The 26,401-nt window shown below is 39.0% G+C and overlaps 1 protein-coding gene across 6 annotated transcripts in view; it reads right to left on the bottom strand.

Annotated features, from left to right (window-relative positions):
• The window catches only part of PKN2 (protein kinase N2), a 206,798-nt gene extending 185,985 nt beyond the window's left edge, over positions 1–20,813 (bottom strand). For 5 of the 6 annotated variants that reach the window (XR_010321433.1, XR_010321434.1, XM_010591133.3 and 2 more), the window contains exon 1: positions 20,440–20,813. Coding sequence is in view for 4 of the 6 variants with exons in the window: in XM_010591133.3 (XP_010589435.2) it covers positions 20,440–20,487 (48 nt within the window). In the remaining 2 variants the exon portion in view is untranslated. The remainder of the gene's footprint in view (positions 1–20,439) is intronic. The other variant, XM_010591134.3, reaches the window with a different exon arrangement.
• Between the last annotated feature and the right edge of the window lie 5,588 nt (positions 20,814–26,401).

Below are 26,401 nucleotides of genomic sequence, written 5' to 3'. Positions count from 1 at the left end.
GCTTCAAAGACACACCCAAACTCCCTGAGGGACTGAATTACTGGGCCAAGGACTGCAGACCATGGTCTCAGGGGACATCTAGCTCAACTGGCACAACACAGTTTATAAAGAAAATGTTCTACATTCTACTTTGGTTAAGTATTGCCTGGGGTCTTAAAGGCTTGTGAACAGTCATCTCAGATACTCCACTGGTCCCACCCCATCTGGAGCATGGGAGAATGAAGAAAACCAAAGACACAGGGAAAGGATAGTCCAAAGGACTACTGGACCGCAACTACCACTGCCTCCACCAGACTGACTCCAGCACAACTCGATGGTGCCTGGCTACCACCAGCGACTGCTTTCACAGGGATCACAATAGAGGGTCCCGGGCAGAGCTGGAGAAAAATGTAGAATAAAATTCTAACTCACAAAAAAAGACCAGACTTAATGGTCTGAAGGAGACTGGAGCAATGGCTCCCAGCACCCTTTTAACTCAGTACTGAAGTCACTCCCTTCAGCCAAAGATTAGACACGCCCATAAAACAAAACGAGACTAAATGGGCACACTAGCCCATGGGCAAGGACAAAAAGACAGGAGTTAACAGAAAGGCTGGTAATCGGGAACCCGAGGTTGAGAAGCGGAGTGTTGTCACATCATGGGATTGGCAACCAATGCTACAAAACAATATGTGTATTAATTGTTAAATGAGAAACTAATTTGCTCTGTAAGCCTTTTCTAAAGTGCGTGCACACACACGAAGATTTACAGCCTTGGAAACCCGAGATGGGGTCACTAATGATCGGAATCAACAGCAGTGGGTTTTTTTTTTTTTTTTAATTTACTAAATACTCCATGTATTTGGCTATGCGACTTAAAAAGAATTTGGGAGTGTGCTCTTCCTTTCTTCCTTAAAGTAAGAAGAGAATTTGGAGTTTCTAGGGCAAATAAGGATTGGGACAGTGGTCGTCCTCTGGCTGGTTCTTCTCTCCTCATCTTACGTCTGGTCTTTAACCTTTTTCCTCCTTATTTGCCTTGTTGTTGTTGTTAGCTGCTATCGAGTCAGCCCCTGACTCACAGTGACCCCGTGCATAATTGAACTATTGTGATCCATAGGGTTTTCGTTGTCTGGTTTCCAGAAGTAGATTGTCAGGCCTTTCTTCCTAGTGTCTGGAAGCTCTACTGAAGTCTGTTTGGTATCCCAACAACATGCAAGCCTCCAATGACAGTACATTAGCTGATAATCGAACCCATGGAAGGCGAGAATTCTACCACTGAATCATGAATGCCCTCAGCAGTTGTACATAGTCTTAAGTAAAAAGAAAATGAGAATAATGAAATAGAGCATGAAGATTATTATGATCATCCAAATGACAAAGAAGGCCCAAACTTGGGCAGTAGCAAAGTAATGAATTAAAGATGCATAAGTGGTAGAATCAACTGAAATAGATGAAATATTAGTCATATAAAAGGGACTAGCAGATCTCTAGCCTGGTCAAGTAGGGAAGAATTACCTTTAGGAATAAAAAGTCAGGTTAGGCAGGTTGATAACAGAATAAAAATAATCTGTTCATTTACTTATTCATGCATTTGTCAAGCACAAACCATATGCCAGGTGTTAGGGATATAAAGATGAAAAGGTCCTAGTTACTTTCTTAAAAGTAGAAGGGACATGTATAATTTAACTTATTACCAAACTGGGTGATACAGTCAATAACACAAACTGCAAAACTGGGAAGTAGGCTAATTTGCCAGTGGACCAAATGACCAATGTGCTAAATTTATTTATCAAAAATTTAAGGAATATTTTCTTGACTATATGAGATTCATATATTCATATACTCAATGAATGTACTTTTCTTAGCAGAATTTTAAGGAGCGCCCAATTTGTCAAAAGCCTTTCAGACAGAAATAATCAGTATCACCATTCTTAAAATTAGAAACAGCATATACAAAGATATAAAAAACAGCATATACCCATTGCCGTCAAGTCAATTCCAACTCATAGTGACCCTAGAGGACAGAGTAGAACTACCCCAAGGGGTTTCCAAGGATGTAATCTCTACAGAAGCAAACTACCGCATCTTTCTTCCACAGAGTGGCTGGTGTGCTCAAACTACTGACCTTTCGGATAGCAGTTGAGCACTTAACTGTTGCAGCACAAAGATTCCTTATGCAAAGATACAGAGGTATTTAAAAAAAAAATAGCATCATGCACACAATGGAAGTATTACGTAATGATAAAGAAAAACGATGACATCTCCTGCCTGGAGGGGAGATGAGAAGGTAGAGGGGGTTAGAAGCTGCCGAAACACATAAAAGAGAGTGGAGGGAAGGAAGGAGTGGACTGTCTCATTAGGGCGAGAGTAATTGGGAGTATGTAGCAAGATGTATGTAAGTTTTTGTGTGAGACACCAACTTGATTTGTAAACTTTCACTTAAAGCACAATAAAAATTATAAAAAAGAAAACGAATCTGCAAAGCATCTCATAACATAGATCAGTCTGGAGGGCATTATGCTGAGTAAAGTAAGTCAATCATAAAAGGGCAAATATTATACGAGACCACTACTGTAAAAATTCATGAAAAGGTATACATTCAAAGAGAAATAATATTTGATGGTTATGAGGGAGGGGAGGGGTGGGAATGGGAAAACACTAAATAGACAATAGGTAAGTGGTAACTTTGGTTAAGGGTAAGACACTACACAATACTGGGGAAGCCAGTACAACTTGTGCAAGGGAAGGTCATGGAAGCTCCATGGATGCATCTCAACTCCCTGAGAGACCGAATTGCTGGGCTGAAGGATGTGGGAACCGTGGTCTCAGGGAACATCTAGATAAACTGGCCTAACAGTTTATAAAGAACATGTTCTACATTCTATTGCGATGAGTAACGTCTGGGGTCTTAAATGCCTGTAAGCGGCCATCTAGGATACTCCACTGGTCTCACCCTTTCGGAAGCAAAGAAGAATGAAGAAAACTAAATATACAAGGGAAAGATTAGTCCAAAGGACTAACGGACCACATCTACCATGGCCTCCACCAGACTTGACAGTACCTGGCTACCACCACTGACTGCTCTGACAGGGATCAGAATAGAGGGTCCCAGACAGAGCTGGAGAAAAATGTAGAAAGAAATTCTAACTCAAAAACAAAGTCCAGACTTGCTGGTCTAACAGAGACTGGAGAAACCGTGCGAGTATGGCCCCTGGACACCCTTTCAGCTCAGTAAAGAGGTCACTACTGGGGTTCACCCTTCAGCCAAAGATTGGACAGGCCCATAAAACAAAACAAGACTAAAGAGGCACACCAGGCCTGAGGTAAGGACTAGACGGCAGGAGGTGACAGGAAAGCTGGTAACGAGGCACCTAGGGTTGAGAAGGGAAGAGTGTTGACGTGCTATGTGGTTGTTAACCAATGTCATAAAACAATATGTATACTAACTGTTCAATGAGAAACTAGTTTGCCGTGTAAACCTTCATCTAAAGTACAATAAAAATTTAAAAAAGCATTGCGGTTCAAAGAAATAGTTTAATATGCCAGACAGTAAGAAAAATCTATAAAGACTGATAGGGGCCAGATGATGGAAGGTTAATACCTTTTACTTTATAATCAATGGGAAGTCACTAAACAGGTTTAAGCAGGAAAAGTGCTTTCTCAAGTGCTTCTCAGAGAACAGTCCCTATCCCTATCCCATAGGAGGGCCCTTGAAGCCATGTTAGTATGGAAGAACCCCATCTCTCCACTGCCACAGTTGACTGAACGAGTGGGGCCAATCCGATTGTCTCATCCAAGTATTTAGAAATGTGGCACAGAACAAGTCAGTCAGTTAGCATGGGTATAGGACGTGTAGGGTTGATGTAAACCAAGAAGTTATGAGTACCATTGGGGGCCATATGTCAGGAGAACAAAGAGAAGAGCATACAGAGGAAACACAAAGCAGCTTTAAGCATGCTTAAAGATGAAGAGATGAGTGAACATGTAGCCCTAGAGAGAAAGCAAGCCTCCAGTTACCTGGTCAGTACTCTTAGTTAAATAAGATGTCCCTGCAGCTTTCTAATAAAATGTAACTTTTGCTCAAGTTAATTTGAAAGGGTTTCTACTCCCTGCAACCCTGATTTAAAAAAATGATTAATTCTAGGGGTTAACTTGAAGGATAAATTAGAGGAGAAAAAGGCTAGGAAACAGATGGAACAGTTAACTAGGAAAGGAGTTAGCAAAAGAAATGAGTAGTGGCAAATAGCAGGTATAATGAAAGTAACCAATATTGTGCACATTGTTCACAAAGCTTAAAAAAGGGAGTTTCAGGAAAATGAGGAACTATCAATTGCCTCTGAAGATGGGAAGAAGGTTGCTGATGCTTTTAAGAAAATAATTTTAACAGAATAATTGAGGTAGAAGACAGATTTAAATAAGAAATACATGGTAAAAATAAAGGCGACTAAGAAATTTCTTTAAACAAGTGTGATGATGCACAGAAAAATCTCAGGAGACATCAATATTAAAGAAAGAATACAGTAAAAATAGGAAAGTTGTGAATGTATCTTTAGGTAAACGAGAAGCAGTAGGGAGAAGGAAAGCCTCATTCTGCAAAGGATGCATGATATTCCAAAGAAAGCAGAAGTCCAGGAAAGTATAGCCTTAGTAAGGTGGAACAACTTTTCCTTCAACACTGGTAAAAAGAGAAAAAAGAATGACTAAACTCCAAGTAAGCATAAAATAAAAAGAAAAGCTGAGGAAACTCACATTGTCGAATACCACGTACTCACTTATAGAAAGTAACTAGGTGAGTAATTTGCTGAGAACAAAGGAGCAAGGGTAGGTTGGATTTAGGGAAAACACAGGTTTGACTCAACGACTATTGGGCATATGACAGGGAGCCAAGAGGTAAACCAAGAATCATCTCTTATTGATCCAAGGATTCAAGGGATGAAAGAAAACAGAAGAACCACAAACTGCTACTCTAAGGGGAAAATCAACCAATGATCTAAAATTAAATGAACTCCGTAGCCTTTCAGCCAATTCCAACTCATAGCGACCCCAGAGAACAGAGTAGAACTGCCCTATAGGGTTTGCAAGGAGTGGCTGGTGGATTCAAACTGCTGACCTTTTGGTTAATAAGAGAGCTACTAACCACTGCGCCACCAGGGACTAATGATCTAGGTAAGCATAAATTCACAGTTCATTATATAACCCAGATGATGTAAAGTTAACTTATACCTTGTCAAAATTATTCAAGCAAGGGTCTTCAGAAATGTTTCTCTCCTAAAAGCTAAAAAAATGTTGCAATACCGAATTTATATTATAAAAATATTTGATATACATTTCAAAATAATATTTTATATATTAAAAAATAAGTCAGACTTTTACTCTATTTCAAAAATTTAACTTCAGATGGATTGAGGACTTAAATATAAAAAATAAAACTTCAAAACTGTTAGCAGAAAATATCTTTTAGACTCAGGGTAGGAAAGAATTCTTACATAAGGTACAAAAAGCAATTGTGATAACAGAAAAGACCAACAAACTTGACTTCATTAAAATTAAGAATTGTTTTCATCAGTGTTCTACATTCTAGTTTGGTGAGTAGCATCTGGGGTCTTAAAAGCCTGTGAGTGGCCATCTAGGATGCTCCACTGGTCTCAACCCTTTAGGAACAAGGAAGAATGCAGAAAACTACAGATACAAGGGAAAGATTAGTCCAAAGGACTAATGAACCACATCTACCACGGCCTCCACCAGACTGAGTCCAGTAAAACTAGATGGTGCCGGCTACCAGCACTAAGTGTTCTGATAGGGATCACAACAGATAGTCCCAGGCAGAGCTGGAGAAAAATGAAGGACATAATTCTAACTCAAAAAGACCAGGCTTGCTGGCCTGACAGACCTGGAGAAACTCTGAGAGCATGGATGCTGGACACCCTTTTAGCTCAGTAATGAAGTCACTCCTGAGGTGCACCCTTCAGCCAAAGATTGGACAGGACCATAAAACAAGGCTAAAGAGGCAGAGCTAAGATGGCAGAATAGACAGAGGCGAGCCCTCTTACAACAAAGACCGGAAAAAACAAGTGAAATGAGTATATTTATGATAAGCTAGGAGCCCTGAACATCAAAGGCAAACTTAGAAAAAGAATGGAGCAGCAGGGGGAGGAAGAGAATGTTCAAAAGCTGAGAGTTACCGGACCTCAATTGCCAGAAGCCCTCAGGCACCATTCCCGGGAGTAGCAGCGGCGGGCTCCTACTAGCGTTCGGCTGCAGTTTCGTCATGGAGAAGCAGCCAGCCACACAGCCTACTCACAGCTCTGGAACCAGAGAATAATGGCACTTTTGGCAAAAGCTGAGTACTTGCGTATATATTACTGCACCCCCTGCCCCCAAGCCGGCATTAGCGGCTGTTACTTCCCTGGGCCTGAGATGGGCCCTGTTCAGCACCTAGAGCCATCCTCCCGGCCTTAGAGAAGGAATAAATTCTCAATTGGAGGAAAAGATCATTTGCCAGCTCCACTAACAGGGGGAACTCAGGACAGAAGCGCCTCCTGTCCAGGCATAAATGGTCTATGGGCTTTGAATACCCTTCCCTCATGCATGGACCTGTGTGAGCACATTTCAGGAGAACAGGCCCCTGTTGGCAGACTACAACTGTTTCAGCTACGTAGTGGAGAGGCGGATGTTTGATGCCGCTCTGCCTATTAAACAGGGTCCTCACCTACCCACATCAGGGGCCTAAGGACTGGTGGCTCCACTCAGGTCACCAAGCCACCCACAACAGGGATCCAAGAATAACTCGTATCTCCCAGTCCTTACAACCGAATCACTGGGTGCCCATGGTCCATCTGCAAAACCCACCCACCTGTATGCTCTAGAGAAGGACATGCTTTCCTCAGAGACATATGGAGGACGATTCTCAGCCCCCTGCTTTGCTCAGAGTGTGACCTCCTGCTGCAACCAGATACAGGTACCTACACCAATCACCCCTGCCCCTCTAAGATGGTAGGACATGGCCAGTACCACACACTTGATGATCAGCTACTTGGACAACTGAGCTGAATTCATACAAGAAAAGTGAATGGACTCCTAGACTAATATACCTGACAACAGCTCTAGCCATCTCGGGACAAGACGTCAGACCTCCAAGGTGAAAATAATCAAGCTAACTTACTCAAGCAACCCATTTGGGCATACCAAAACAAAACAAAGCAAGAATCTATGACACAGTAGGCAAACATGAAATAGAATAATACAACAACTTATAGATGGCTCGAAGACAACAGTCAATATCAAGTCACATAAAGAAACAGACCATGACTGCCTGAACAAGTTCTTGGGAAAAAAAAAAAAAAAAGAATCAACGGATCTTCTAGGTGAAAGTGCCTTCCTGGAACTACTGGATGCAGAATACAAAAGATTCACATATAGAACCTTTCAAGACATCAGGAAGGACATCAGGCAATACGAAGAATAAGCCAAGGAACACACAGATAAAAGAGTTGAAGAAATTAAAAAGGTTATTCAGGAATATAATGAAAAATTTAATAACCTGGAAAAATCCATAGACAGACAGCAATCAGAAACTCAGAAGATTAACAACAAAATTACAGAATTAGACAACTCAGTAGAAGGTCAGAGGAGCAGAACTGAGCAAGTGAAAGGCAGAATTTCTGAACTTGAAGATAAAGCACTTGGCACCAATATATTTGAAGAAAAATCAGTTAAAGAATTTGAAAAAATGAAGACACCTTAAGAATCATGTGGGACTCTATCAAGAGAGATAACGTACGAGTGACTGGAGTACCAGAACAGAGAGAGATAACAGAAAATACAGAGAGAAATGCTGAAGATTTGTTGGCAGAAAACATCCCTGATAGCATGAAAGATGAGAAGGTATCTATCCAACATGCTCATCAAACTCCACATAAGGTATATTTTAAAAGAAAGTCACCAAGACATGTTATGATCAAACTTGCCAAAACCAAAGACAGAAAATTTTAAGAGCCGCTAGGTATAAATGAAAAGTCACCTACAAAGGAGAGTCAATAAGAATAAACTTGGATTACTCGGCAGAAGCCATGCCGGCAGGAAGGCAATGGGACATCTTATATAAAGCACTGATGGAAAAAAACACGCCAGCCAAGAATCATATATCCAACAAAACTCTCTCTCAAATATGAAGGTGAAATTAGGTCACTTCCAGATAAACAGAAGTTTGGGGAATTCATAAAAACAAAACAAAACTACAACAAATAATACAGGGAATTCTTAGGTTAGAAAATCAATCATCTCAGCTATCAACCCAAGACTAGAACATTGGACAGAGCAACCAGAAGTCAACCCAGACAGGAAAATCACAAAAACAAATGAAAATAAAAAAAGTTCAAAATATGGAACAGCAACATCATCATGTAAAAGAAAACAACATTAAAACAACAAAGAGGGACTAAGAAATGCAGTCATAGATCTTTCATATGGAGAGGAAGACAAGGTGATACAAAGAAAAAAAGTTAGCTTAAAATTTAGAAAAATAGGGGTAAATAATAAGGTAACCACAAAGGAGACAAACTATCCTACTCATCCAAATAAAATACAAGAAAAAAACAGAGTCAGCAGAAACTAAATCAACAACAACAAATATAAGGAAAAAGACAACGTATAAAGATAAAATACTCAGCACAAAAAATTAAGGGGGAAGAAGAAGCTGTCAACAACACACACAAAAAAGACATCAAAATGATAGCACTAAATTCATACCTATCCATAATTATGCTCAATGTAAATGGACTAAATGTACCAATAAAGAGATTGAGAGTGGCAAAATGGGTAAAAAACATAATCTGTCTATATGCTGCCTACAAGAGACACACCTTAGAGACACAAAACAAACTAAAAAAACTCAAAGGATGGAAAAAACTATATCAATCAATCAAAAAAGAGCAGGAGTGGCAATATTAATTTCTGACAAAATAGACTTTAAAGTTAAATCCACCACAAAGGATAAGGAAGGACACTATATAATGATTAAAGGGATGTTATAACCATATTAAATATTTATGCACCCAAAGACAGGGCTGCAAGATACATAAAACGAAACCTAACAGCATTGAAAAGTGAGATAGAAAGATCCACAATAATAGTAGGAGACTGTTACACACCACGTTCGGTGAAGGACAGGACATCGAGAAAGAAGCTCAATAAAGACTAGGAAGATCTAGATGCCACAGTCAACAAACTTGAACTCATAGACATATACAGAACACTCTACCCAAGAGCAGGCAAGTATACTTTCTTTTCTAGTGCATGAAACATTCTCTAGAATAGACCACATATTAGGTCATAAAGCAAGCCTAAGCAGAATCCAAAACGTCGACATATTGCAAAGCATCTTCACTAACCATAAGGCCATAGAAGTAGAAATCAGTAATAAAAACCAGGGAAAAGAAATCAAACACTTGGAAACTAAACAATACCCTGCTCACAAATGACTGGGTTATACAAGACATGAAGGATGGAATAAAGAAATTCACAGAATCCAATGAGAATGAAAACACTTCCTATCAGAACCTTTGGGACACACCAAAAGCAGTGCTCAGAGGTCAATTTACATCAATAAATGCACACATACAAAAATAAAAAAATTAGAAAGGGCTAAATCAAAGAATTATCCCTACAACTTGAACAAACAGAAAGAGAGCAACAAAAGAAATCCTCAGGCACCAGAAAAAAGCAAATAATAAAAATTAGAGCAGAATTAAATGAAATAGAGAACAGAAAAACAACTGAAAGAATTAACAAGGCCAAAAGCTGGTTCTTTGAAAAAATTAACAAAATGAATAAGCCATTGGCCAAACTGACAAAAGAAAAACAGGGGAGGAAGCAAATAACATGAATAAGAAATGAGATGGGTGATATTACAACAGACCCAACTGAAATTAAAAGAATCATATCAGATTACTATGAAAAACTGTATTCTAACAAATTTGAAAACCTAGAAATGGATGAATTCCTAGAAACACACTACCTAAACTAACACAAACAGAGACAGAACAACTAAACAGACCCATAATAAAAGAGATTGAAAAGGTAATTAAAAAAAAAACACCCCCACCCACCCCCCAAAAAAGCCCTGGCCCAGATGGCTTCACTGCAGAGTTTCACCAAACTCTCAGAGAAGAGTTAACACCACTATAGGTATTTCAGAGCATAGAAAAGGACGGTATACTCCCTAACTCATTCTGTGAAGCCACCATATCCCTGATACCAAAACCAGGTAAAGACACCACAAAAAAAGAAAATTATAGACCTATATCCCTCATGAACATAGATGCAAAAAATCCTCAACAAAATTCTAGCCAATTGAATTCAACAACATATCAAAAAAATAATTCACCATGACCAAGTGGGATTCATACCAGGTATGCAGGGATGGTTCAACATTAGGAAAAAAATTAATGTAATCCATCATATAAATAAAATAAAAGACAAGAATCACATGATTTTATCAATTGATGCAGAAAAGGCATTTGACAAAGTTCAACACCCATTCACGATAAAAACTCTCAGCAAAATAGGAACAGAAGGAAAATTCCTCAACATAATAAAGGGCATTTATACAACGCCAACAGCCAACACCATCCTAAACGGAGAGAGTCTGAAAGCATTCCCCTTGAGATCGGGAACCAGAAAAGGATACCCTTTTTATCTCCACTCTTACTCAACATTGTGCTGCAGGTCCTAGCCAGAGCAATTAGGTGAGATAAAGAAATAAAGGGCATCCAGATCGGCAAGGAAGAAGTAAAAGTATCTCTGTTTGCAGATGACATGATCTTATCCACAGAAAACCCTAAGGAACCCTCAAGAAAACTACTGAAACTAATAGAAGAGTTCAGCAGAGTATCAGGATACAAGACAAACATACAAAAATCAGCTGGATTCCTCTATACCAACAAAAAGAACATCGAAGAGGAAATCACCAAATCAATACCATTTACAGTAGCCCCCAAGGAAATAAAATACTTAGGAATAAATCTTACCAGAGATGTAAAAGACTTAGGCAAAGAACACTACAAAACACTTCTGCAAGAAATCAAAAGAGGGCCTACATAAATGGAAAGACATACCTTGCTCATGGATAGGAAGACTTAACATTTTAAAAATGTCTATTCTACCAAAAGCAATCTACAGATTTAATACAATTGCAATCCAAATTCCAATGACATTCTTTAATGAGATGGAGAAACAAACCACCAACTTCATATGGAAGTGAAAGAGGCCCCGGATAAGCAAAACCAAACCAACTGGCATCAATTCGATTCCGAATCATAGCAACCCTACAGGACAGAGTAGAACTGCCCCATAGAGTTTCCAAGAAGCACTTGGCGGATTCGAACTGTCAACCTCTTGGTTAGCAGTCATAGCACTTATCCACTACGCCACCAGGGTCTCCCGGATAAGTAAAGCATTACTGAAAAAAAGAACAAAGTGGGAGGCCTCACTCTACCTGATTTTAGAACCTATTTTACCGCCACGGTAGTCAAAACAGCCTGGTACTGGTACAACAGATACATAGAACAATGGAACAGAATTCAGAATCCAGACATAAATCCATCCATATATGAGCAGCTGATATTTGACAAAGGCTCCAAATCAGTTAAATGAGGAAAAGACAGTCTTTTTAACAAATGGTGCTGGCATAACTTGATAGCCATCCGCAAAAAAATGAAACAAAACCCATACCTAACACCATGCAGAAAAACGAACTCAAAATGGATCAAAGACCTAAATACAAAATCTAAAACGATAAAGATCATGGAAGAAAAAATAGGGATATTAGCCCTATAAGATGTATTAGGGATGTAGCCCTAATACATGGCATAAACAGTATATAAAACTTTACTAACAATGCAGAACTAGATAACTGGGAGCTTCTAAAAATCCAACACCTATGCTCATGCAAAGACTTCACGAAAAGAGTAAAAAGGCGACCTGCAGACTGGGAAAAAGTTTTTAGCTATGACATTCGGATCAGTGACTGATCTCTAAAATCTACGTGATACCGGAAAAACTCAACTACAAAAAGACAACCCAATTTAAAAATGTGTAAAATATATGAAGAGAGATTTCACTAAAGAAGACATGCAGGTAGCTAACAGGTACATGAGGAAATGCTTACAATCATTAGCCATTACAGACATGCAAATCAAAACTACAATGAGATTCCATCTCACCCCAACGAGGCTGGCATTAATCCAAAAACACAAAATAATAAATGTTGAAGAGGTTGTGGAGAGAATGGAACACTTATATACCGCTGGTGGGAATGTAAAATGGTACAACCACTTTGGAAATCGATTTGGCACATCCTTAAAAAGCTAGAAATAGAACTACTACCACAGGATTCAGCAATCCCACTCCTTGGCATATACCCTAGAGAAATAAGAGCCTTTACACGAACAGATATACGCACACCCATGTTCACTGCAGTACTGTTTACAATAGTAAAAAGATGGAAGCAACCAAGGTGCCTATCAATGGATGAATGGATAAATGAATTATGGTGTATTCACACAATAGAATACTACACATCGATAAAGAACAGTGATGAATCTGCGAAACATTTTATAACATGGAGGAACCTGGAAGGCATTATACTGAGTGAAGTTAGTCAGTTGCAAAAGGACAAATATTGTATAAGACCACTATTATAAGAACTTGAGAACGGGTTTAAACAGAGAAGAAACTATTCTTTGATGGTTACAAGAGGGGGGAGTGATGGAGGGAGAGAAAGGGGTATTCACTAATTAGACAGTAGATATGAACTACTTTAGGTGACGGGAAAGACAATCCACAATACAGGAGAGGTCAGCACAACTGGACTTAAATAAAAGTAAAGAAGTTTCCTGAATATACTGAATACTTCTAAGACCAGCGTAACAGGGTCCGGGGTTTGGGGACCATGGTTTCAGGGGACATCTAAATCAACTGGCATAACAAAATCTATTAAGAAAACATTCTGCATCCCACTTTGGAGAGTGGCGCCCGGGGTTTTAAACGCTACCAAGTGGCCATCTAAGATGCATCAATTGTTCTCAACCCACCTGACCAAAGGAGAATGAGGAACACCAAGGACACAAGGTAATTATGAGCCCAAGAGACAGAAAGGGGCACATGAAGCAGAGACTACATCAGCCTGAGACCAGAAGAACTCGATGGTGCCTGGCTACAACTGATGACTGCCCTGCCAGGGAATAAAACAGAGAATCCTGCAAGAGCAGGACAGCAGGAGGATGCAGACCCCAAATTCTCATAAAAAGACCAGACTTAATGGTCCGACTGAGACCACAATTACCCTGGTGGTCATGGCCCCCAGACCTTCTGTTAGTCCACAACAGGAAGTATTCCCAAAGGCAACTCTTCAGACAGGGATTAGACTGCACAATGGGACAGAAAAAGATGCTGGTGGAGAATGAGCTTCTTTGATCAAGTAGACACTTGAGACAACGTTGGCATCTATCTGGAGGGGAGATGAGGGCAGAGGGGGTCAGAAGCTGACGGAATGGACATGAAAAGAGAGAGTGGGGGGAAGGAGCGGGCTGTCGATTGGGGGACAGCAATTAGGCATATATAGCAAGGTGTATATAAATTTTTGTACAAGAGACTGACTTGATTGGTAATCTTTCACTTAAAGCACAATAAAAACTAAAAAAAAAAACACAAGACTAAAGGGGCACACCAACCCCTGGGCAAGGACTAGAAGGCAGGAGGGGACAGGAAAGCTATTAATCGGGAACCCAAGGGTGAGAAGGGAGAGTGTTGACATGTCGTGGGGTTGTTAACTGATGTCATGAAACAGTATGTGTACTGTTTAATGAAAAACTAGTTTCCTCTAAATTACAGTTAAAAACCAAGAAATGTTTTCATCAAATGATAGCTTAGTGATGACAAAAACTACATTTAGGATTTCAGGTTTGTAAAACCCAGCAAACTGTGCAAGAGAGAAGTAATACCTGTTTTAGATCTAATATTAAATCTGATCAACACTAGCACTTTGTTGACAAGCTACACAAATAACTGACTCACACAATCCTGTACTGGGAATAGAATAATCTTCAAACTAAGAATAATACATCTTTATAATACAATAAATCATCATTTAGCTTCTAATCTAAGGTATTTATTATTATGAAGTATGCTACTTCCAGGGCTTCTTGTTCTTCACTTTTTATAGACAGTATTTAAGGGCATAATGTTAAACAAATTTAAATTTTACTAGATTGTAAAATATAAATGTGATAATAGGGCTAGTTTCAATTTTTTTAATTAAAATTAAGAAAATCTAGATATATATCAAGATAAAATGCTATTTCTGCTTTTGTAAGGTATTTCTCATTAGTATGTTTTTCTCATTCAAAATTTTAAAGCTTTTAACTAGCTTTCAACTTTGCTGTCAATTTTAACTCTGCTGTACATTAAAACTTAATCATATTAAATGTCATGTGGTTCTGTCATACTCTAGTTATTGGTTTCTGAAATAACAGAATACAACTTTGACAACTGTTCAGTACAGCACATTTTACTAGCAAATGATGCAGAATTAACTGTTCTAATCAAGTATCATAAATGCTTATGGAAGTAACACTTTAAGTTATAGTTATCTTCCCAAACTACTACTCTACTCTTTGTATCTGTTTAAAAGTAGACATAGATGAATGGCATGAAAATTTACCTTCGTCAAGGTTGAGGAGCAAAAAGAAAATCCAAGGAATCAGATGCTAAACCCTGGAGTGAACAGATAATGCCTAGGAGCTGCTCCTACCTCCCCCTATTTCAACACTGACCACATGTGAGAGGTGGGAGTTTTAGGAGACAACTACACATCTGCTATACTAATAAGAGATAATAGCAAAACATGATTCACTTTAGAACCATCACTTTGTAACACTAGTTTTTTCACAGAGACTTTGACCTAGGTAGTCAATAAATAGTTGGAAAATAATTTAATGATGTGGCTCTACTCAATACAGTACATTTATGTCCCACAAATTATAATCATTTCAGTATTCTGTAAGAGCAGCAATCACCAAATCTATGCTGAATAACCACACTCTATCAATATATTGTTCAGGAGTTGTTGCTATGTACCTATTACTAAACCCATGTTGTCCTCTTTACTTTTTTTTAACTGTCTCTTAAAGCACTGTCTCAAAATCAAAATATTTTGAGATTAAAAAAAAGTCAATAAAGCTAGTTAGCTCTACTCATCTAGAACCAGGGACAAAGAAATTTTATTCTATAGCTATTTCTACCTTAAATCTCTCTGAACCTCATTTTTCTTCAAAATTCTAATAAATAAAATGGGATAAAAAGAAGGAAAAGAAATGGACTCAAACACCAAGTATCCCATAAGTTGGGCAGGTCTGTCAGTTATTTTTGAGTGATGCTCTATACATTGCTACACTCAAGGATATGCTCTTATTTGAAGAAGAAATGAAATAATCAAATGTCTGAATAGATGGGCATACTTGGTGAAGCAAATCTTATCACAATTTATCTGAAAAGCTGATATAAATAATATTCTCAAGATTTTATTAACTATAATCAGCTTTTCTTTTGTGCTTTTCTGCATTTTCCCAATTTTCTATAATGAATGTGTATTACATTTATAATCTGGAGAAAAAAAAACTGTAATAAAATCTCTTACTCACCGTGCCTACCTTTTCATATTCCCCCCAACCCACCCATCATCAAAATCTTAATCCTCCTGTTATGGATTGAATTGTGTCCCCCCAAAATGTATGTCAACTTGGCTAGTCTATGATTTCCAGTATTGTGTTGCTGTCCTCCATTTTGTGATCTGGTGTAATTATCCTATGTGTTGTAAATTCTACCATCTGTGATGTTAATGAGGCAAGACACCATCTACAGGATTAGGTTGTAACCTCAGTCAACTTCTTTTGAGAAATAAAAGAGAAGCAATCAGAGAGGACAGAGGGCCCTCATTACCGCCAAGAAAGAAAAGCCAGGAATGGAGTGTGTCTTTTGGACCCAGGGTCCCTGCACTGAGAAGCTCCTAGCTCAGGGGAAGATTGATGACAAGGACCTTCCCTCAGAGCCAACAGAGAAAGAAAGCCTTCCCCTGGAGCTGGCGCTCTGAATTCAGACTTCTAGCCTCATAAACTGTGAGAGAATAAATTTGTTTGTTAAAGCCATCCACCTGTGGTATTTCTGTTACAGCAGCAAACTAAGACACCTCCCAGCTCTAGTTCTTTCACTGAGATCTTCTTTCTAGTATCACCAAAAAGTTAGACATTACCTCCTAATTTCCCATCAAAATGAGTAAAATATATAAGAGGTGTAACATAACCACTACAGAAATCTCTTCCGTGCTTTTCCAGGGAATATTTAGGGAGAAGGAATTAAAAACGTCAATTAAAGAAAAATAAGTCATTTTTATGTCAATGATTATAATAAACTTCTCTTAAAACAGTCAATAGAAATCACTCATCCTAGGTAACAAATGGAGTCTTCTTATCAATGCATTGAGCAACTACTAAGTGCCAAACACATTGCTAGGTTGGACATGACCTTAAAATTTTAAATCAAAGGTCATCTTACAGAAAAATGCTAAATCTTTTGACAAGTTCTTGGCAAACATGACACCCTTCACTAGAAACAGTAACTGTCAAATAAAGAAAGTCTGCAAGAAAGTTATTTGTACTGTTATTCTTTGTAGAAAACTATATACCTTATTCCCAGTAATAAAGCACTACTATATTATAGACTACCAAATAAAATGTGGAAATCTTTTTTTCTGTTACAGAGAGATCTAACAAGTAATACAAAGTTTGTATTACCATCAACTCTGTTTAATTATATTTTTAGTCACTTTTTATAAAGTTTACACAATTATAACATTGAAATGGAAAACATTTATGAGTCCACAGAACTGTGGCAGTTTAAAAGAATTGTGAAGAATATACAGACCTGGGTTCAAACTCAGACTTACAGTGTGACCATAAGCAATTTCTTTAACATTCTGAACTTAAGTTTCCTGATCTGTCAAATGGAATTAATAACATCCACCTAATTGGATTGTTGTGAAGATCAATAAGGTATATAAGTACTTGGTACAGTGTCTGATATGTAGCAATTAATCAACAAATGTTATTTGTACTCTCTTCTAGTTACCTGAAAGTGAAAACCACATGATGTCATCTTTCTATTCTCCAGTATAGCTGTTGTAGATACTCAATAAATGTTTGTTGAAATTAATCCCTATAATTCAAGGCCAACTACTTCACATCTTCCATTTGAGCAACTCACCTCTGCCTAAGTAAATTCTACTGGGAATGAAATTTAAAGATTTCCAGTCTAACACCTTATTAGGCATTTTGATGAAGATGATGAATTTCCAATATTCAACATCATAACCTTATCAGTATGCTTCTCAGTATTTGGTTCAGCATTCTACAAAATTACTATTTTAGCTTACATTTTCATTTTGAGATCTTTTATAGTTTTCATTAACTCAGTTTCCTTGGAAATAAACTTTAGTTTCTTTGGCCTCGTAAAGGCATCTCACTAAGTTTTCTACTACACTTCATATAAACAATAAAGAGAGTATTACAGATTAGCTATGAGATAATGACTAGAAATTGCCAATTGAGTTTTTATTTTTAAACGATCTATGTTTACCATGGTAAATATTCTTCCTTAAACTCTGAAACCTCTAATCAATGTTTGTATGCACTTTATTAGTGTTTCCTTGTTGAATAAGTTTCCTAAATTACTAGCATGTATTAGAAACATTATTAGAAAATTACAGTAACTAACAAGGCAAAGTACTGCAGTTTCAGATTTCCTTAGTTTAGAAACATTATTAGAAAATTACAGTAACTAACAAGGCAAAGTACTGCAGTTTCAGATTTTCTTAGTTTTATCTTTCTACAATTAAAGGTTATTAATAAGCCAATTCCATCTCAGCAGTAAAATATTTCAAATTCTGCGGTATGGTCCTTAAACAAAATTTGAAAAATAAAACATTTTGCATATACAATGTTTCTACGTAAGTATCAATTGCATTAAAATTTGGTTGTAATATGTAAGTTCGAGATTGAGACAAGTATATTCCTGAGACAAGATACGACAAAGTAATCATTTTGAACTATTAAACACATTTTAAAACATACCACATAGCCTATTTAAATACTTAAGATATGTATAGTAAAAGTATTATTACACATTTCAATCTAAATGAATTCAAACAATTTAGAAGCTTTTAAAATAATTCTTAAAAAAAGTTTAATAACTATTGGTTATGCTACACTAGTTCCATGAACTAAATAATAAAATGAACAGATAGGCATACCTGGTGAAGAATTTTATAACCATTTATTAAGGATCTGATATAAATAATATTCTCAAGATTTTAATAAATATGATAAACTCAAATACAATAACTTTTATTAGAACTGGGAGTCACATAAAGCAAGAAAAATGCAACGCATAAAGTAACACATAAGAACTATTATTTTTCAGGAGGAAGTTATAATTAAGTTTACATAAAAGTCTAACTTTAGATGAGGTGTTCCCCTCCCTGGGTCCCATTTTAAAATCTTCATGTTTAAATATTTTATTTTTCCAATTTGCTTCCTTGTTATTGCCAAAATTGACCTTATTAAAAGACCCTAAATGTTATACTTTAATACTCAACATATTTTCAATCCCAGTTTCTAAATGAGTCTTTCATGCCAACTTTCTAAAAATATAAATAAGGATGCCAAATACTTTACAGTTTTAAAGCTACTCTACTCAAATGAAAAATGTTCCTGTCATTTTAATGTTTTTTTTTTTTTTCTCAGTCAGAACCAAAAAATATATTTTTCATGTTTCAAGACTAGGCAATGTATTTTCAATATGCCTTAAACCACCCTCATTTTAAAAGCTTTTGTATATTAATAAAACAAAAAATAAATTTCATTTAGCAAATATAGCATGCTGTCATATCTACTCATAAGAGACTAATATCAATTAAAATACTATATAGCAACATTTTCTGTGATATAAAATCCAGCTTTGCATTTCATAAGGGTTTCAAATTTGCAAGAGTGCATCTGTGTACCTTGAACTCTCTATTTTTGTGGAGTAAATACCAAGAATTATAGCAATGCCTCCTAGCTTCCATCTGACTGCACAATAAACCAAACTTATGTACGAATCTATCAAAAAATACATTTAAAATCAAGAAATTCAGAAGCAGTTTCTTCTTAATTTAGACATCATCAAGAATCAACCCTTCAGTTTCTAGATTCAGTCCTTTCGAAAAAAAATTAACAGCCCAGCCCACCAAAAGAAATGAGTAAGGATGTTAATTTCTTTTTCCCCTTATCTGTTAATTCCTATCTCCAATCTTGGAGTACCTAAAAGATGACTACCTTAGAACAAACCAAAATAAGTATTAAAAAAAAAAAAAAAAAGCATGACGTCTTAATTCAGATGTATCTCTGGGACACTCCAAAGTCACGAAAAATAAACCTGCCAGGGTGACTTGGGTGCCCTTGTACAACACACAAATCTAAAAACAAAAATCGTGCCTACATCAAACATTTAGCTAGAAACGGGAAAGAGTAATATTGCTACTCGACGTGGATGTAACTAATTCAGGGACCTGTTTTGTTCTCATCTTGTGCAGGCATGTGGTGCCTAATGTTTCCCTCAGTTGACTGCTTTCTAATTTGTAAACAACTTCTGTAACTCTTTCTCTGGTGTTCAAACGGGAGGGAAAATGAACGTCTGAAAAGCATCAGCATCTGAGCTTCCGGCTCAGAGCAGAGGGAGTCGTGAAAGGGATCATATATCACTTGGTTTAAAAAAGAAAAAAAAAAAAAGTCCTTAAATTAGAAGAAAGACAGTCACCTGAAGAGGGTCGATGAAGTGAAGCAAGCTTTTGGCGAGATTTGTTTTTAGAAAACGTTCTGGGGGCTGGAAGTTATGGGGGCGCTCTTTGTGCGGAGTCTGAGGGGAAGGGGAGGGACGAGAAAACAGCTCGGGAATCATTCAAAGGAGTTTAAGAAGCTCTGCACTGGGGGGAAAGGCGGGGCCCGGCCTGGCCAGGCGGAGCGAGGGGGCAGCCAGGGCGTTCGCGGGCGACTCTGACATCGAGGGAGGGGGCGGTGAGCTGGCCGCTTCGGGGACGGGGTGAGAGCACACTCGGGCTGCAGGCACCCGGCAGAAATGGGGTTCCCTCTGGTAGGTAGAATGAAATTAAAGCGGCGATAGGCCGGGGCTCCGGCAGGGGAAACGGGTTCGGCTCCCAAAGGAAGCGGCTCCCGAGTGACATCCCCGAGTTTCCGCACTTAGCGGGCCAGGGGCGCGGCGGCCGCACAGCTTCCCTCAGCCCCCGACTCCGCGCCAGACCTTCTCCCTCTCTCCTCCGGCGGCGCCTCCCACCCGGGCCGCGGCCCTTACCTGCAGCTCCGTAAGCAGAATCTCCCCCCGCTCGGGGTTGGACGCCATTGCGTTCTGCTCTGGACTCCGCACCTGGACGCGGTCGTCGCCGGCTAAGGGAGAAGGCGGGACGCGAGCCGGGCGGGGGTGGGGGGGAGGGTGAGGAGCGGGGAGAGAAAGAAAATAATAAAAAAAAAAACAACTAGGAATTCATGGAGGCGCAGCCTCTGCGAGAGGCGCGGATTATTGCTCCCCGTTCATCGGAGAGCAGTGGGGAGCGAGGGCACTCGTAGCGGGCTCCCCCTCGCTGCCCGTCTGCCGCCGCAGCCCGCGTCGGACTCGGCTACGCTCAATCGCTCCCTCTGGGCGACGCCAGGAGCCGCCTCGAGCCTCTCCGTGCGGGGCGCTGCGGCCGCGGCTGCAGCTCCTCCTGTCGCACCATTTGGCTGTCACCGCGTCGCAAAAGCGGCCTCACTTGGCGGCTGCCGGGACACGTGACGGCCGCGGCCACCGCCTCTGGCCGGGCGGGGGAATGGGGGCGGCCGGGACCCCGAGAGCGGGAGAGGCGAGAAGGGTGGGGCGACACTCCCCACCCGGCTCCGCAGCGGGGGCAGCCATTGGACCCTACCGGGGTGAAAATGAGGGGAAAGGATTGAGGTCGGGTCTCCGGGGAGGCGGGAAGAGGAAGAAAACACGCCACGCCCACTTTCCTGCTGTGTTAACGGCCCCACTGACTACCTGCTCTCTTTTTGCAGTGTTACTTTTCTTTCTCTTGCCAAAGTTTGGGCCTAACTTAGACGGGCCCCTGTCTAGTCTCCACAATCCAAAGGGCTTAGGGGCTCAAACCTAATAAATTATCTGCCTCCCATCATCCCAAACTATGAATCTTCGCCTGTTGCTCCTCCCAACTCCCAGCACGCTTTCCAGACCAGTAAGGTGCACAGCTGTCTAAACTGGAGTGTAGTCTGTACCTTTCCAGAAATGTAAGCGGTTCGCGATCACCTGGTAACTTTTAATGCACAGTCTTTAAGATAATCTTTTCCTCTAGCACTGAACTCCTATGGTTTGCGCTGGAGAACTCTACTGAGCTCAGAATTAAATTAGCTGGCTTCTTGAATTGTTTTAATTGAGTTTGGGAATGGAAGGTTTGTGAAGAAGCGGGTGGGATCAGTCCCGTGAAGGGAAAAGCGCCAACTTTCCTTGATGTAGTAACAGCCAAGCTAACAGACTACTTAGTAACATACAGCAAAACAGTGTAAGTTTAGATTTGAAAAATGACACTGTAGTATTCAGGAATACAAATAAAATCTTTAACAGGTCGGTTTTGTTTTCTCCGAACTGTGAATGAGTATTCTCGGCAACCACCTAACCTTTATTTGAAGCCGATGTACTTTGCCTTTGTTAAAAGCTATTTGGAGAAGGTGGTAAAGTATTTTGGTAGATAGCTACACGAAAAAGGGCGTTAGTGGTATACTTAAGATTATGTACTTGTATCCCATGTAAATTTTGGGCGATGCTCCGACTCCTGTTTATGGTTTTGTCTCTTTAAGCCTCATGCATTAATTCAGCATTTATTTATTGAAGGTCTAGAGTTTTATGATCAAATATTCTGAACTCCAACTTATGATACATGTGATAAGTAACTTTTCTGCTGTGTGCTTCAAAAGTCTTACAAGTATTTACTGTGATGTTTAATGAATTGCCTTTTTTTAGAATGATAATTAAAATACATGAAATAGCACTTGGAAAAGCCAGGATATAACTATACTCTGTGGTGGTAACTAAGAGCTGGGCGGTTTTCTAGACCCTGAAGTTGCAATCATGATTAAGAGAGAGTCCTTGCCCAGAAGTAACTGGGGAGTCCTTTGGGGAAGTAGACTTGTGCCCAAACAACTGTAAAGCAATTTTAAATGGTAGGCAAAAGTGTTAGGGGACTACCACATGAAGATATATTTTGCTTATTTTTATCCTGCCTAAGTCCATGGGTGGCTCAAATGGTTTGACCTTGGCTATTAATCGAAAGGTTAGAGGTTGGGATCCACCCAGTGGCACCACAGAAGAAAGGCCTGGAAATGTCCTTCCGATCTACTGTAAGATTACAGCCATTGTAAATTCTGTGGAATGCAGTTCTATTCTGACACATGTCAGATTGCCATAAATCGGAATTATTATTATTATTATTATTTTTGGTTTTACTCCAGAAGGGATCTCAGATGACTGACATACACATCCCCATTGCCATCAAGTCGATTCCAATGCTTAGCAACCCTCTAATAGGTGCTTAAAAATGGCGAGATTAAGAATTAGGAGTCAATGAGAATTCTTGCTAAAAATAAATTTAGATATAAGAGAAAAAATATTTACCTTTCAACAAGATGGAATTAGTGTCTAGTCTAGCTGTTTTATTTATTTTTTATTGTGCTTTAAGTGAAAGTTTACAATTCAAGTTAGTTTCTCATACAAAAATTTATACACACATTGTTGTATGACCCTAGTTGCCCTCCCTTTAATGTGACAGTATACCCTTTCCACCCCAGATTTCCCATGTCCATGCAACCAGCTCCTGTCCCTTTTCCTTCTCAACTCACCTCTGGACGGGAGCTGCCCATTTAGTCTCATGTATCTATTTAAGCTAAGAAGCGCTCTCTCCATGAGTATCATTTTATGTTTTACACTCCAGTCTAATCTTTGAAGAGTTGGCATCAGGAATTGTTTCAGTTCTGGGCTAACAGAGAGTCTGGGGGCTGTGTTTTCTGGGGTCCCTCCAATCTCAGTCAGACTATTAAAAAAAAAAAAGTCTGGTCTTTTTACATGAATTTGAGTTCTGCACCCCCCTTTTTTTCTGCTCTGTCAGGGACTTTCAGTTGTGTTCCCTGTCAGGGCAGTCATTGGTGGTAGCCGGGTACCATCTAGTTTTTCTGGTCTCATGCTGATGGAGTCTCTGGTTTAACTGGCCCTTTCTGTCTCCTGGGCTGATGTTTTCCTTGTGTTTTTGGTGTTCTTCATTCTCCTTTGCTCCAGGTGGGTTGGGACCAATCGATGTACTTTAGCCGCTCGCTAGCTTTTAAGACCCCAAATGCCACTCACCAAAGTGGGATATGGAACATTTTCTTAATAAACTTTGTTATGCTATTTGACCAAGATGTCCCCTGAAACCATGATTCTCAGACCTCCGCTCCTGCTACTCAGTCCTTAGAAGTGTTTGGTTTATTCACGAAATTTCTTAGCTTTTGGTTCAGTCCAGTTGTGCTGACTTCCCCTGTATTGTGCTGTCTTTCCCTTCACCGAAGATAATTCTTATCTACTAGAGAGAGTTTTTTTACTCTCTAGTTAGTGAACTCCCCTCTCCCTTCCTCCCCACCCTTGTAACCATCAAAGAATGTTTACTTCTGTGTTTAAACCATTTCTTGATTTCTTGCAATACTGGTTTCATACAACATTTATCCTTTTGCAGCTGACTAATTTCACTCAGCATAATGCCTTCCGGATTCATCCATGTTATGAGGTGTTTTGCAGATTCATCACTGTTCTTTATTGTTGCATAGTATTCCATTGTGTAAATATACATAATTTGTTTATCCATTCATCTGTTGATGGGCATCTTATTGTTTCCATCTTTTTGCTATTGTGAACAGTGCTGCAGGGAACATGGGTTTGAATATATCTATTTGTGTGATGGCTCTTACTTCCCTAAGATATATTCCAAGGTGTGGGATTGCTGGATCATATGGTAGTTCTGTTTCTAGCTTTTTCAGAAAGCGCCAGATCGATTTCCGAAGTCAGTCTGTACCATTTTACATTCCCACCAGCAGTGTGTAAGTGTTCCAGTCTTTCCACAACCTCTCCAACATTTATTATTTTGTGTTTTTTGGATTAATTCTAGCCTTGTTGCGGTGAGACGGTGTCTCATTGTAGTTTTGTTTTGCATTCCTCTAATGGCTAATGATCGTGAGCATTTCCTCATGTATCTGAGACCTGCCTGAATGTCTTCTTCCATGAAGTACCTGTTCATATCCTTTGCCCATTTTTTAATTGGCTTATATGTCTTTTTGTTGTGGTGGTATTGCAGTATCATCTAGATTTTAGAGATTAGATGCTGATAGGATTTGTCATAGCCAATTTTTTTTTCCCCAGTCTGTAGGTTGTCTTTTTACTGTTTTGATGAAGTCTTTCATGAGCATAAATGTTTGATTTTTAGGAGCTCCCGGTTGTCTAGTTTCTCTTCTGCTGTTTGTGCATTGTTAGTAATGTTTTGTACTCTATGCCACGTATTAGGGCTCCTAGCATTGTCTCTAATTTTTCTTCCATGATCTTTGTAGTTTTAGACTTTATATTTATATCTTTGATCCATTTTTAGTTAGTTTTTGTGCGTGGTGTGAGGTATGGGTCTTGTTTCATTTTTTTGCAGATGGATATCCTGTTACGCCAGCACCATTTGTTAAAGAGACTATCCTTTCCCCATTTAACAAACTTTGGGCCTTTGTCAAATATCAGCTCCTCACTTAAAAAAAAAAAAAACCCATTGCCATTGCTGGGTAGATGAATTTATATCTGGATTCTCAATTCTGCTCTGTGGTCTATGTATCTGTTGTTGTACCAGTACCAGGCTGTTTTGACTATTGTGATGGTATAATGGAAACCCTGGTGGCGTAGTGCTTAAGTGCTACGGCTGCTAACCAAAGGGTCGGCAGTTCGAATCCGCCAGGTGCTCCTTGGAAACTCTATGGGGCAGTTCTACTCTGCCCTATAGCGTGGCTATGAGTTGGAATCGACTCGATGGCACTGGCTTTTTTTTTTTTTAGTGGTATAATATGCACTAAAATCAGGTAGTGGGAGGCTTCCTACTTGGTTCTTCTTCAACAATGCTTTACTTTTCTGGGCCTCTTTCCTTTCCATATTAAGTTGGTGATTTGTTTCTCCATCTCATTAAAAAATGCCATTGGAATTTGGATTGGGATTGCATTGTGTCTGTAGATCGTTTTGGGTAGAGTAGACATTTTCACAATGTTGAGTCTTCCTATCCCTGAGCAAGGTATGTTTTTCCACTTATGTAGGTCTTTTTTTGTTTCTTGCAGTAGTGTCTTGTAGTTTTCTTTGTATAGGTTTTTTATGTCTCTGAATAGATTTATTCCTAAGTATTTTATCTTCTTGGGGGACTATTGTAAATGGTATTGATTTGGTGATTTTCTTGTCAAAGTTCTTTGGTAGTGTAGAGGACTCCAACAGATTTTTGTATGTTTATCTTGTATTTTGAAACTTTGCTGAAATCTTCTATTAGTTTCAGTAGTTTTCTTTTGAGTTTCCTGTGTATAAGATCATATCATCTGCAAATAGAAATACTTTTACTTCTTTCTTACCAATTTGGACGCCCTTTATTTCTTTTTCTAGCCTAATTGCTCTGGCCAGGACCTCCAGCACAGTGTTGAATAAGAGTAGTGATAAAGGGCCTCCTTGTCTGGTTGTCATTCTCAAGGGGAATGCTTTCAGACTCTCTCCGATTAGGATGATGTTGGCTGTTGGCTTTGTACTAATGCCCTTTATTATGTTGAAGAATTTCCCTTCTATTCCTATTTTGCTGAGAGTTTTTATCATGAATGAGTGTTGAACTTTGTCAGATGCCTTTTCTGCGTCAACTGATAACATCATGTGGTTCTTGTCCTTCGTTTTATTTATATGGTGGATTACATTGATTGTTTTTCTCATGTTGAACCATGGTATGGTTCCTGGTATGAATACCTGGTATGAATCCCACTTGATCATGGTGAATTATTTTTTTGATATGTTGTTGAATTCTATTGGCTAGAATTTTGTTGAGGATTTTTGCGTCTATGTACATGAGCAATATTGGTCTATAATTTACTTTTTTTGTGGTGTCTTTACCTGGTTTTGGTATCAAGGTTATTTCTGGCTTCACAGAATGAGTTTGGGAGTATTCTATCCTTTTCTGTGCTCCGAAATACCTTTAGCAGTAGTAGTAGTATTA

This window comes from Loxodonta africana, chromosome 3 (assembly GCF_030014295.1).
Source record: "Loxodonta africana isolate mLoxAfr1 chromosome 3, mLoxAfr1.hap2, whole genome shotgun sequence".
Classification (NCBI taxonomy): domain Eukaryota; kingdom Metazoa; phylum Chordata; class Mammalia; order Proboscidea; family Elephantidae; genus Loxodonta; species Loxodonta africana.
Note: the sequence above shows the minus strand (reverse complement) of the source record. Positions and strands in the feature narration are given on the sequence as shown.